General features: G+C 46.0%; 1 protein-coding gene across 2 annotated transcripts in view; it reads left to right on the top strand.

Moving 5' to 3' along the window:
* LOC310966581 (adenylate cyclase type 1-like) overlaps nt 1-15,000 on the top strand; it is a gene marked incomplete at both ends in the record, with an annotated part of 51,572 nt that overhangs the window by 16,987 nt on the left and 19,585 nt on the right. For both annotated transcript variants that reach the window (XM_083940347.1, XM_083940346.1), the window contains 5 exons: nt 5,969-6,096; nt 7,855-8,017; nt 8,903-9,040; nt 10,429-10,584; nt 14,366-14,560. In XM_083940347.1, the coding sequence (XP_083796473.1) occupies nt 5,969-6,096; nt 7,855-8,017; nt 8,903-9,040; nt 10,429-10,584; nt 14,366-14,560 (780 nt within the window). The remainder of the gene's footprint in view (nt 1-5,968; nt 6,097-7,854; nt 8,018-8,902; nt 9,041-10,428; nt 10,585-14,365; nt 14,561-15,000) is intronic.

Genomic DNA, 15,000 nt, shown 5'->3' with positions numbered 1-15,000 from the left:
CCCAGCTGACATCGGGCGTGAGGCGGGGTCCACCCTGGACAGGACGCCAGTCTATCACAGGACACATAGAGACGAACAGAGACAGACAACCATTCACACCTACGGGTGATTTAGAGTCATATGTTGACTGTTAGGTAAGGTTTTTAAATTGTCACGTTGTGATCATCAAACAGATCTAATCAGGAGCTTTCTGATGACTTATACAAGTCCATCTTGACTGTAACGTACAGTGTGTTACAGCACACCACACTCGCCGCTCGCCTGATCAACTCTTTTACCAGAGCAAGAGATCTCCTCCGACAGTTTACTCTCTGCTTTCTACACTCACACACACACACACGCACACACACACACACACACACACACACACACACACACACACACACACACACACACACACACACACACGCACACACACACACACACACACACACACGCACACACGCACACAGGCACACAGTCACATGATCAGCAGGATTATCCCTCTTGAGTTCATTCTGCATCTCAGCAATCAGTCATGGCTTAACGCGGGGTGAGAGGGACAGAGGGGGGGGGGGGGGTAGAGCAAGAGACAAGGTGATATGTGGCTTGCTATCAGTGCTCCACCACTCAGAAAGCCATTATATGGAAATCTTGTCATGAGGATATATTGTGTGCATGTGCGTGTGTGCGTGCGCGTGTGTGTGTGTGTGTGTGTGTGTGTGTGGCTGCAGCTGCAACCTAATTGAGATTTATACCCTGCCGTGTTAGCGAGGGAGAAATTCACTTTCAAACCGGCTCTGTCACAACGGCTGAGCCTGTCTGACTGCTGCATGCGACACAACACATTCACTCCCTGGAGGCTCAGCCCAAGCGTAACGTAAGCAGACATACACTTAACTTAACCCCTAACCGTGAGGATACTTATCAATACCGCAATTAGATAAAAACCGTCCCCAATCAGCTGCTTCAAAATCCCAAATCTGTCTCCACAAACGCACACAGATTCCCTTTTGCTCCTGAGGATTTTCTCCTGAGACACATCACTGTCAGATGATGATTTAGATCTCATTTCTGTTCACGCACACGCGCTCACGCACGCACACACACACACACACACACTCCGATCCTCTTCCCGGCGCAGGGATAATCATCCACGTTCTGAATTCTCATATCCTCCCACGGCAGAATCTTTCTGCTCCTGTGAGCAGAAAACCAGAGCGCCCCGTCTCCTCTCCTCTCTTCTCATCTCCGCCTCTTACCCTGCAGTTGTCATGAATCCTCTGTACATGTGTTTGTTTGTTGGTGTGTGTGTGTGTGTGTGTGTGTGTGTGTGTTTGTCACTCAGAGGCCGCCTGCAGGCTAAGCTTTGTAGGGTCTACCATTACAGTTTCCTGATGACTGTGAGTGATACTGTGCCAAATGGAAACCCTGTGTTTGCAACTACACTGAAGTACCTGTACAGTGTGTTTGGATGAAGCCCTGCTGCTGTTTGTGCTTGTCTGCAGGTGATCATGTGTGTGTGTGTGTGTGTGTGTGTGTGTGTTCTTGTAAATGTGCGTACGTGCGTGTATCGACGTCCTCCTCGTGGAGTTTGTGCACAATTGTGCACTGTGACAAATAGCTGATCTGTCTGGGAATGTGTGGGCGGGATTCTACTTCAAGAGCATGTCGGAGCAATTAGAGTTGGCTTCAACTGCAAACACACACGCGGTCGCTCAAGCACACGCATCTGATTTACATGAGACGAGCTGCAGCCGGAGCAGCCCTGTGGTTTCTGTGCAGTCAGATCTCATGTGACAGGAGGAAGAGTGCACTCTCTCTCTCCACGTTTAGTGTGTTCGATGTAGAAATGACCTCCGCCATGATTTCGAACCTTCGCTGGTTGATGAAGAGAAACGATTCGGAGTCATTAAGTTTGGATTTTCATCAGCAGAATAAGTTTAAACATAGTAACGTCCCTGTGATGATTACTAACGTGTGGTGAGGGATTAAGGCGTAAATTGGATCCTACTATCAGATCTACTTAGTCGGCGATTTGTTAATATTTAAAAGGTGGAGCTGATCAACGTAAGCGCTCCTCTGCTCCTGCATGTTCTCTGCTGCCGGGGCATGGAGAGCAGGTTAACAAGGGCCGAGCATTTAGGTCATTTTGCTAACGAGGGGGAATGGCACCCCCTCTCAAACCGCCGGCTGTGTCTGCCGTTAAATACAAGACTAAGAGTCTGTATATACAGTCACGAGCGGCTCTGTGAGGATGCACTTAGGCGCAGCGCTGGTTTTAGCTAAACGCTCATAATGCCGACATGCTCATGTCAATGCTAACATGCTTATGTTAAGCAGGTATAATGTTTAACCATGTTCAACATCTTAGCTTTGCATGTTAGCATGTTACACACATGGGAATGTAATTCTTAACCTGCTGTCCCGCCTCTCCGTCCCACAGTAGCAGAGGGAGTGCAGGGCTTAGCTAGATATGTTAAAGAGGACCTGTCATACTTTTCCGTCGTTTCTGACCTATAAATGTAGTTATAGTGTTCATAGTCATGTGAAATAAAACCAAAGCGTCAAATAATGAGGTATAAGCATTGAGACGTGAGCCGCCGCGACCGTCTGGGTCGGGTCTGGGTCGGGTCTGGGTCGGGTCTCGGTCGCGATAAGAGAGATTTCTTTGAATTTCCTGAATTTGTCTCCGTAGAAGAATCCTGACTTCCTTATTGATCCTGCTGCTGCACACAGGCTCAAACTGTGAGCTGTGAGTTCGGCCGCCTTTATGCTTTTTTGGTGTTTATTTTGGAAGTTAACCTGTTGAAGCTAACGTTAGCATGTTACGCAGCTAACGTGGCTAGCTTCCATATAGACGTGCTTTCAGCTGCTGAGGTAACTGGTTCCGTATATGGTGAGGGGCGTAACATTTACCGGTAAGCAGCATAAACAGTTGACCAATCACAGCAGAGCAGACCAGCCGACCAATCAGAGCACACTGGGTTTTACGGGGGCGGGGGGTTCAGACAGAGCCTGCCACACAGAGGTGCAGCATGGGTGCTGTGGCAATGGACAAGATGAGAAATATCTCATCTCATCTCATCTTCAGCCTCTTATCCGGGGTCGGGTCTCAGGGGCAGCAGCTTTAGCAGGGGACCCCAAACTTCCCTTTCCCGGGCCACATTAACCAGCTCTAACTGGGGGATCCTGAGGCGTTCCCAGGCCAGTGTGGAGATCTAATCTCTCCACCTGGTCCTGGGTCTTCCCCGAGGCCTCCTCCCAGCTGGACGTGCCTGGAACACCTCCCTAGGGAGGCGCCCAGGGTTCATCCTTACTAGATGATCCTGAACCACCTCAACTCATCACAAGATGAGAAACATGTGTTTTTTAAAGATCGAAGGTTGTAAACCTGTTGTAGTCGACCTTAAAAATTCATTCTGGAGTCAGACCAAATTTCAGCTTCACCGGGCATTTGCTGTGCAACGTATTGGAGGAGCAAAGAGCGTCCACCGCCCAGCGCACTGCTCCCGACCGACCTCCCGTTGGACGTTCAGATCCATTTCTGACATGCCGTAAATATTGGTCGGCCGTCGTCGGGCTCTCACACGGTTGAAGCAGAGCTATGAGTCGATTCCCCACAGTCGGTGCCTTTTTTAACCACTGCACATGCACAAAGTCTGAAAGTGTCATGGCAACACGCCAGAGAGAGAGAGACAGGAAGTTAAATGAAGATGCTTAAAGTCAACACTGGTGTTTCCCATCAGTACACCAATGTATCATGTTACATCAGAGGCAGCGATTACACACCCCCGCTAGCAAACACACTTCTGCCCACATCTGAGCTTTCAAACTAATCTTTATTGACAATTTTCAATAGCAAGGAACGGTCTACGGCTGTTTTATGTTCTTTATGACACAAGTACAGTGTGAGCACATAAGCCGTGAGCTTCGTCTTTACATCACAGGCAGTTTACCCGTACAGTACGAGGTAGAATCACACAACATCGTAGCGTGTATGCCCAGCTTTAATCTTGACTGCCTGGCTCACTGACCCTTTATCTGAGGTAGAGTCTACGGCCCCGACCATGGCTCTGAAAGGTCAGTTTAACTTTTTGCAGCGTTCCCGCCCTTCTATCAGTTTCCACTCTTGATCTATAACATTTTCTACATAGTGTGAGCACATAAACCGTGAGCTTTGTCTTTACATCACAGACAGTTTACCCTTACAGTCAGAGGTGGAATCACACAAAATCGTACCGTGCGCCCAGCTTTAATCTTGACTTCCTGGCTCACTGACCCTTTATCTGACAGAGGTTCATGACAGGTAGAATCTATGGACCCGACCATGGCTCTGAAAGGTCAGTTTAACTTTTTGCAGCGTTCATGCCCGTCTTTCAGTTTAATCTTTTGATCTATAACATTTTCTACATAGTGTGAGCACATAAACGCGAGCTTTGTCTTTACATCACAGACAGTTTACTCGTACAGTCAGAGGTAGAATCACACAAAATCATAGCGTGTATGCCCAGCTTTAATCTTGACTGCCTGGCTCACTGACCCTTTATCTGACAGAGGTTCATGACAGGTAGAGTCTACGGCCCCGACCATCGCTCTGAAAGTTCAGTTTAACATTTTGCAGCGTTCCCAACCTTCTTTCAGTTTTTAATCTTTTGATCTATAACATTTTCTACATAGTGTGAGCACATAAACCGCGAGCATCGTCTTTACATCACAGACAATTTACACGTACAGTCAGAGGTAGAATCACACAAAATGTAGCGTGTGCCCAGCTTTAATCTTGACTGCCTGGCTCACTGACCCTTTATCTGAGGTAGAGTCTACGGCCCCGACCATGGCTCTGAAAGGTCAGTTTAACTTTTTGCAGCGTTTCCGCCCTTCTTGCAGTTTCCACTCTTGATCTATAACATTTTCTACATAGTGTGAGCACATAAACCGTGAGCTTCGTCTTTACATCACAGACAGTTTACCCGTACAGTATAAGGTAGAATCAAACATCGTACCTTGTGCCCTGCTTTAATCTTGACTGCCTGGCTCACTGACCCTTTATCTGACCGAGGTTTGTGACAGGTAGAGTCTACGGCCCCGACCATCGCTCTGAAAGTTCAGTTTAACTTTTTGCAGCGTTGCCGCCCTTCTTTCAGTTTCATCTTTTGATCTATAACATTTTCTACATAGTGTGAGCACATAAACGCGAGCTTCGTCTTTACATCACAGGCAGTTTACTCGTACAGTTCGAGGTAGAATCAAACTAAATCGTAGCGTGTATGCCCAGCTTTAATCTTGACTGCCTGGCTCACTGACCCTTTATCTGAGGTACAGTCTATGGCCCCGACCGTCGCTCTGAAAGTTCAGTTTAACTTTTTGCAGCGTTCCCGCCCTTATTGCAGTTTAACCTTTTGATCTATAACATTTTCTACATAGTGTGAGCACATAAACCGTGAGCTTCGTCTTTACATCACAGACAGTTTACCCGTACAGTACGAGGTAGAATCACACAAAATCGTACCGTGCGCCCAGCTTTAATCTTGACTGCCTGGCTCACTGATGCTTTATCTGAGGTACAGTCTATGGCCCCGACCATGGCTCTGAAAGGTCAGTTTTTGCAGCGTTGCCGCCCTATTTTCAGTTTAGACTCTTGATCTATAACATTTTCCACATAGTTTTGGGGGTTGGTATTTTAAAAAAGAGCCGTTCATGGTGCTGTTCACTAGTCGCAGGTGAACAAAACGGGGACCGCCCCCCCTTGTTAACACACGTTGAATCAGAAACCAACGAAATCTGAGTTTTGATCTGATGAAATCTGAACGTGAATGAATGTTCATCCTCAACCACACATCAGGGTAATCCATCCAATAGCTGTTGTGATATTTCAGTCCGGACCAAAGAGGGGGATTGATGTTTTAATCCCGAGAGCTACGCCGTTAGCGGCTGCCGCGCTCGTTCGCTCCTCACTATCTGTCCGTGTGTTTGCTTCCGTCCGTAGGAGAATCACTGCAGGCGGATTAAGATCCTGGGGGACTGTTACTACTGTGTGTCGGGACTGACCCAACCCAAGGCAGACCACGCCCACTGCTGCGTGGAGATGGGACTGGACATGATTGACACCATCGCGTGAGTTACACACACACACACACACACACACAATTACACACACACACACACACACACACACACACACACACACACACACGTAGTGGTCATACATGATGTATGAGTTTAGCAGCAGGAGGTGCTTTGTTTTGTTTGGACACAGCAAAGATGTTGGAAACATCCGTGTACGTCTTCATATTGACATCAGATGGATTTTGGAAAGTGAGACCAATTCAATTTGTGACAATTTTGCAATCACACACACACACACACACACACACACCCTTTACCTCGTTTCCTCGTGTGAGCCCTCGCCTGTCGTGTTCTTTCCCTGCTGCTCTGTCTGAGTGGACGGATGCTGCTGTAGGAGTCCTTTATCTCAGAGGACAGGTGCTGCCATACACACTCATCCCTCCGTGTGTGTGTGTGTGTGTGTGTGTGTGTGTGTGTGTGTGTGTGTGTGTATGACATCCCTCCTTCAGCCTGATGGCCAGACCCCATTTTCTTTGCCTCCACCCTGTAAACACACACACACAAACATCATCTGAAGAGGCTGACCTTTCACTGGAGACCAGGAGCTCTGTGTAGTGATTCACTGCAGAGGGAAAGTCCGGGTCCACCTCCTGTGCACCACGACACGCGGAGGTGAAGCAGGTCCAGACTCACGCCCGACCGATACGGGATTTATTAAACTGATACCGATTTAAAAGGGGAAAAATTCACTGGAGGCCGATAAAGTCATTTTTGAGCTGGAATGAAAATATGAGTCAGAACGCTGCTTCCTTAAACAGATATTTATCTTTATTAAAGAATATTTAACATTATTATACACTACACATACAGTTCAATGTGTTACATGGTAAACCAGTTCAACACTGAGAAAATAAAGAATACATTAAAGCTATAGCTAAATAAACATAATTTACAGTATCAGTCAATTTCTGAACATTTATATCAATAAATAAATTCAAAAATAGTTTAATAAACATCATTTACAGCATTAGTCAGTGTCTGAACATTCAAATAAATGACACAAAAAAGCTTAGAAATATTAAGGTCAATATCAGTCGACTGCTGACCATTTAAATAAATAAGAAAATACAAAAATAACAAAATAGCTCAATAAACATCATTTACAGTACCAGTCAACTGGTGACCATTTAAATACATTTAAAAACTAGTTTAATAAATATGTGTCAGTCCGTTGCTGAACATTTATATCAATAAATAAAGTCAAAAATAGCTTAATAAACTGAATTTACAGCATTAGTAAATGTCTGACCATTTAAATAAATAAATAAATGGCTTATAAACATAATTTACAGCATGAGTCAATTGCAGACCATTTAAATAAATTTAAAAAATAGCTTAATAAATATCATGTTCAGTATCAGTCATTTTTGACCATTAGCTAAAGCCAATATCTAAAGAAACATAATTTACTGAACATTTAAATAAATAAGAAAATAGAAAAATAGCTTAATAAATATCATGTTTGGTGTCAGTAATTTTGACTCTTAAATAAAAAAATAAAGAAATATTGCTAAATAAACATGTCCAAAGTGACCTGATGACGTTGCTAAATTAAAGTCAGCCAACATGGAGCCTCACATATTCTTGGGTGCACCTGTTCCCAGATCAGCACCTTTAAGCTTACACTCATTCTTTGATCCGTTCCCATAAACAGGTTTTCAGGAGCCGGCAGAGTGATGAAGAGATGACGGAGGTTACGTGTTCTCGGTTTTGAACCTTCTTCCCTCCCCTCATCTCCTCCTGCAGGTCGGTGGTGGAGGCGACGGAGGTGGATCTGAACATGCGCGTTGGTCTGCACACAGGACGGGTGCTGTGCGGCGTGCTGGGCCTCAGGAAGTGGCAGTATGACGTCTGGTCAAATGATGTCACACTGGCAAATGTGATGGAGGCCGGAGGGCTGCCTGGGTCAGTGCTGACTCTGATACACCCGCTGAAACTGGACTCTGAGCAGTTACAGTACACACACACACACGCACACACGCACGCACGCACTCACGCACGCACACACACACACACGCACGCACGCACACACACGCACGCACATGCAAATGCACGCATGCATGCACGCATGCACATGCAAGCGCACACACGCGCAGACACACACACGCAAGCACGCACACATACGGACACGCAGACACGCACACACAAGCACAAACACACACGCAAGCATGCACACACACACACACACAAACACACACAAGCACACACACACACACGCAAGCACGCACACACACACACACAAACACACACGCACATGCACACACACACGCACGCACACACACACGCACGGACGCATGCCAGCACGCACGCACACACACACAGACACACAAACACACATGCACGCACCCACGCACGCATGCATGCACACACACACACACGCACACTCACACACGCGCACTCACACACTCACACACACACACGCACACACGCACACACGCGCACATGCAAACAGACAAACACACACACACACACACACACACACACACAGACACACACACACACACACACCCCGACCCTGGGATAAGCGGTTGAAGATGAATGAATGAATGATATGAGTTCCCCTCGTTGGCTCAATTTGAACATGATTCCATTGAATTCACACCATTTTAGGACTCGTCACCAGATTCAACGAGTCGTTAGGAGGAAAATTCCTTCGCTGGGAAGAATCCTGAGCGAGCCGCGGGGCTCTTAGGCCGATGAAAATAATGAGGGGGAATAATGATTTGCAACCCCGGGGTCAGACTTTCATCACTAACTGCCTTGCGTCCTCTGCTCTGCTTGTGCTCTCAGCAAGGTGCACATCACACGGACCACCCTGGAGTGTTTGAACGGAGACTACGAGGTGGAGCCGGGCTTGGGCCACGAGAGACATGCCTTCCTTCAGAAACATCACATAGAGACATTTTTCATCGTGCCATCACACAGACGCAAAGTACGCCGCAATCCTCTCCTTTTTCTCCCCCGTGTTCTGTCTCTTACTCCAGAGGTGACACGTCTATCAATGTTACAAGAGTTAATCCTCTGATGCAGAGAGGGACGCAGGCCATGTGTTAAGCTGCTACACACATGGATAGTATCACTATCTCACTTACTGTACATGTGCACAAGAGCCTTAGGGAGTTTGTGTGTGTGTGTGTGTGTGTGTGTGTGTGTGTGTGTGTGTGTGTGTGTGTGTGTGTGTGTGTGTGTGTGTGTGTGTGTGTGTGCATGTGTGTGTGTGTCTGCTTAAAGCATTTTAAATCTGCAGCTACAGTATTTGTGTGAGCGCACGCCAACTATAAATGGCATGCTAACTGTAGATGGCATGCTAACTGTAGATGACATGCTAACTGCAGATGACATGCTAACTGTAGATGACTTGCTAACTGTAGGTGACATGCTAACTGTAGATGACATACTAACTGTAGATGACATACTAACTGTAGATGACATGCTAACTGTAGATGACATGCTAACTGTAGATGGCATGCTAACTGAAGATGCCATGCTAACTGTAGATGACATGCTAACTGTAGATGGCATGGTAACTGTAGATGGCATACTAACTGTAGATGACATGCTAACTGTAGATGGCATGCTAACTGAAGATGCCATGCTAACTGTAGATGACATGCTAACTGTAGGTGACATACTAACTGTAGATGACATGCTAACTGTAGATGGCATACTAACTGTAGATGACATGCTAACTGTAGATGACATGCTAACTGTATATGACATGCTAACTGTAGATGACATACTAACTGTAGAAGACATGCTAACTGTGGATGAAATGCTAACTGTAGATGACATGCTAACTGTAGATGACATGCTAACTTTAGATGGCATACTAACTGTATATGACATGCTAACTATATATGACATGCTAACTGTATATGACATACTAACTGTAGATGACATACTAATTATAGATGACATACTAACTGTAGATGACATGCTAACTGTAGACGACATACTAATTGTAGATGACATGCTAACTGTAGATGGCATGCTAACTGTATATGACATGCTAACTGTAGATGACATACTAACTGTAGATGACATGCTAACTGTAGATGGTATGCTAACTGTAGATGACATGCTAACTGTAGATGACATGCTAACGCTAAAGTTCTTCATTAACATATCTTGGAGGATTAGAGATAAAAGAGCGTTGGAAAAGTTTTATTTTTGGAAGAACTGTTTATGTTTCAGTGTCACAGTTTGGAGGGAGATGCTATATTTCATTTGTACAGTAAACCTTTACCTCTCTGTTGCCTCAAAGTCTCTCTTCCTTTCTTTCTTTCCCGTCCTTCTCATTATCTCCGTCCTCTTTTCCAGATCTTCCCGGGTCTTATTCTGTCAGACATCAAACCAGCCAAGAGGATGAAGTTCAAGACGGTGTGCTACCTGCTGGTGCAGCTCATGCACTGCAGGAAGATGTTCAAGGCCGAGATCCCCTTCTCCAACGTCATGACCTGCGAGGACGACGACAAGGTATTTAACGGGGCGAGTGTGTTACGTGTGCGTGCACGTGAGCGCCGCTACGGGGTTACGTAGAGAGAGAAATGCTTCAAATGGGTTTGTATGTCCATTTGTGATGAAGTGAAATCCTGCTTGGGTTACTAATCTGCCACACACACACACACACACACACACACACACACACACACACACACACACACACACACAGTAATCTGATTACGCAGCATCATAAATCCTACAGTATGCCTGCATTACAAGCACTTGTTGAAAAGTAAGCGAGTGGAATAGATATTATGAACTTTTGACGTAAACTCACTGCTCTTGAATGGATAGTTCACATTTTTTGAACTGAAGTACTTATCATAGATCAGGGCTGCCCAGTCCTGCTCCTGGAGAGCCACTGTCCTGCATGTTTTAGGTTTCTCTCTGCTCCAACACACCTGAATCTAATGTTGTGCTTGTTATCAAGCAGCTGAAGCTCGTCACAGGTTTGAACATCTTTAGACTCAAGTGAGTTAGAGCAGGAGAAACCTAAAACATGCAGGACAGTGGCCCTCCAGGAGCCGGACTGGGCAGCCCTGTCATAGACAAAGAGAGCTAGATACAGCAGCATTCTAGGTCCAGTTCATTCCTATGAAAGCTTCTCAGTGGGGCAGTGAAGCCAAAAAAGTTCAGCTGCTGCGTCTGAAAACACCCGGACGATCGATGCAGCTTCTGCACCGTTGGGCCCATAGAGCAGGCGCACTAGAGGCTGCTCCGGGCCGAGCCGGCTACTTCCTGTTTAGCATTCCAGCTATGATTTAATCATGCAGCTCTTTAAGACTTTCCAAATGTTATCGGACCGAATGAATCCACAAATCGGTTGTGACGTTCGAAAAAACGTATCCTCATATTTATATACGTGTCTTTGCCAATGTTAGTCAAGTCTTTACGGGCCAGGGGGCGCCATGTGACGGACCAAGTACTTGCAATTCCACTGTTTGGCCACTATGTAAAATTGGCTTCTAAGTCTGGTGCATTTCCCAGGGGGGTGATAGTGTACTTATAGCCAGTGTGTTACCTACATGTCGGTCGGCACGCCCCCAGTTTGGAGAAGCAGGAGGGAGCAATGACACAGAAGTAAAAAAATGAACTGCTTTGGACGGGAGCAGCAACTAAACGTATTTTCGACACCTAATAATTGAAGTGTACGCCATATTTATTAGAATATTTTACACTATTTTTACTTCTCTGCCTTGCTGTTAAACCTCTTCAAAACCACCAGACTCCATTGACAAAAACAGTAATTATTGCTGGTCTACCGCTGCCTCGATCAGTTAGTTTGTTTGTGTTATTGTTGGACTTAAAGTTAGTTGGAACTAACAAAACATTCAACTTAACCGATCAAGGCAGCAGCAGACCAGAAACGTCTGTGTCCTACGAGGTAAAATCACTGTTTCTGTCAAAGGAGTCTGGTGGCTTTGGCGAGAGCATCGATAACCCCCATGTAAATTTAAACAGGGCTGTCTGACAGCAAGGTAAAGCAATGAAAATATCATCATCTTATCTCATCTTCAGCCTCTTATCCGGGGTCAGGTCTCGGGGGCAGCAGCTTTAGCAGGGGACCCCAAACTTCCCTTTCCCGGGCCACATTAACCAGCTCTAACTGGGGGATCCTGAGGCGTTCCCAGGCCAGTGTGGAGATCTAATCTCTCCACCTGGTCCTGGGTCTTCCCCGAGGCCTCCTCCCAGCTGGACGTGCCTGGAACACCTCCCTAGGGAGGCGCCCAGGGTTCATCCTTACCAGATGATCCTGAACCACCTCAACTGGCTCCTTTCAACGCAAAGGAGCAGCGGCTCTACTCCGAGTTCCTCACGGATGCTGAACTTCTCCCCCTCTCTCTAAGGGAGACTCCAGCCCCCCTCCTGAGGAAACACATTTCGGCCGCTTGCAGCTGCTGCCCCCGTCTACAGCAGTACATGTCTTAGCTTCTGCCTGCTTCTCAAACTGGGGGCATGTTGACCGCCATTTTGTAAAGGTAACACACTGACTACAGATAAGTACCTCATACATCAACAAGTCAAAAAAATCAAAACTCTCCCTTCAAACTCCGTTAGTGATATGTTTGTGGTATTAGCATGAGAATACGAGCATCAATTTGAGCTTGTTCATGCCTTTCTCATTATCTTTGAGGGTATATTTGCTGTAACGCAGCGGTGAGTCAGTCACAGTGCTGCTGATTTGTCTGTGTTTTGGCAGTTTATGATTGGAGTCGTGGCATCACACGGCTGCCTGTCAGAAATAGCCTGCTAGCCGTAATCCGCCCAACTGTGTGAGCCTGTCCAGGCATTAGTACGTCATGATTCTGATGAGGTTGCATTATGACAGCTGATAATCACCCACAGCCTGGTATCATCTCCTCTAATAGCATTAGCCACCTTGTTACATGATTATCCAAGTAGCCAAAATCCAAGCATTGTGGGAATTTCATAACGGATTTGTGACACTGCAAATTGTTTGGGCAAAATTGATGAACATGATGGATGAATAATTAAATGCAGATTTTCTTAAATGACCTAAAAACAAAAAGTGGTGGGGTTTGCCCAAAACTGTATTTGATTTCATAGATTGGGCATGTCTGTAAAGGGGAGACTTGCGGTACCCGTATAACCGATTTTCATTCAGAATTCTTGAGGTCAGAGGTCAAAGGAACCCTTTATAAACGGAGATGCCAGTATTTCCCTCACCAAAACTTAGCCTAAAGGTTGAATATGTAGAATGAGCAGAACACCGCCATCTAGTCTCTTAAGATCGTAGTCACAACAACAAAAAATAAGTCCACCAATCCGGCCCAGAAGTCTATAGGAGACCGGTGTCTGTGTGAGCCTGTTTGAACAGACCATCTAATCTAACCATGCACACACATCCACACCCATGAGCAGCAGGAGGAGCAATTCAGGGTTCAGTGTCTTGCCCAAGGACACTTCGACATGTGGACCGGGGGAGGTGGGGATCGAACCCACTCTGCCACTAAGCCACAGTCGCCCTACTACTACTAACCTCTATGTGTAGATATGAAGGCATATATAGCCTATACTTTATGAGTATAAAACTATGAAAATGATATTTGACCTGCTCCTAGCTACACGCAGATAAACACCTGACATGATGGATGGGTGGATGCTTATTATGCTGACATTTTCTCTCCGTCTCCTCCTCTCTCAGTATCACCAGGTGAATGACGTGTAGCCTATACTTTATGACTATAGCTTTACACACTACAAAATCTAACTAAATGATAATGTGACGGGCATTTTACACTATTTCTTTGACATTTTTTCTAAACTTATTGATTGACTCTTCCCCCAAATCATCATATTCATATAGATATCAAAGCTTTTTATGTACAAAACATACATAGATCACTATTATCCAATGACAATAAATGTATGTAATGTAATATAATGTATTTGTTCAGTAGCAGTAGTTTAGCTCACAACTGTCCAAAGCCAAACCGTACATTTTCCTACTAATTAGGTGTAAAGTTTTCCATCCATATGTCATCAAACACTTTATTTATGTGGTGTGTAACGAGCATCGCGGCCTCGCAGGGTCAGGCCAGTGTGGGTGCGGGCTTTTCATCTGGTTTCCACTGATGTGTGTGAAGTTATAACGAAATCTCACAGTGGTAAAACGCTGACCTCACAAACTAGTGCATTGTTATGCCTCCCCACACCACCTCGGTAAACTTTCACACATCAGACAGGCGTCGGCCCCTCTGGCAGAGACTGATTGTGTTGTCTTCTCTGACAGCGGAGGGCCCTGCGGACTGCGTCAGAGAAGCTGAGGAGTCGGACGTCCTTCACAGCCACCGCCGTGCAGCACTCGCCGGGAACACGAGTCAACCGCTACATTGGGCGGCTCATTGAAGCGCGGCAGACCGAGTCCGAGACAACAGACCTCAACTACATCACCCTGTTCTACAGGAGCAGAGACAGGGAGCGCAGGGTGAGGACGCACTGAACGTCTGCAGAGAGAGAGAGAGAGAGAGAGTGAAGCCTGTAACTTGGATTCATGTTCACAACAAATATATACGTTCCTCATCACACATAAGGTGACATGCTTCGTGACTGCATCCTCTCCCTCTCCCCGCACACTCTCTAATTCTTTCTCCCCTTTCTCCCTCTCTCCCACGCCTGTTGTCTATGATGTGTGTGTGTGTGTGTGTGTGTGTGTGTGTGATGAATCCACCCACCCTCTCAGGAGGGGGTGCAGATAATGATTTGGGAACGTCTGAGCAGCACACGTGATATCTTTCTCCTGTGTGTGCGTGGGTAGAGCCATAAAGGAGACACAGAACAGGGATGGGTTTGTGTGTGTGTGTGTGTGTGTGCGTGTGTGTGTGTGTGTGTGTGTGTGTGTGTGTGTGTGTCAGTATCGATGTCTGT

This window comes from Echiichthys vipera (genome assembly GCF_963691815.1).
Source record: "Echiichthys vipera genome assembly, chromosome: 3".
NCBI classification, from domain to species: domain Eukaryota; kingdom Metazoa; phylum Chordata; class Actinopteri; order Perciformes; family Trachinidae; genus Echiichthys; species Echiichthys vipera.
This window is presented reverse-complemented; position numbering and strand designations above follow the sequence as displayed.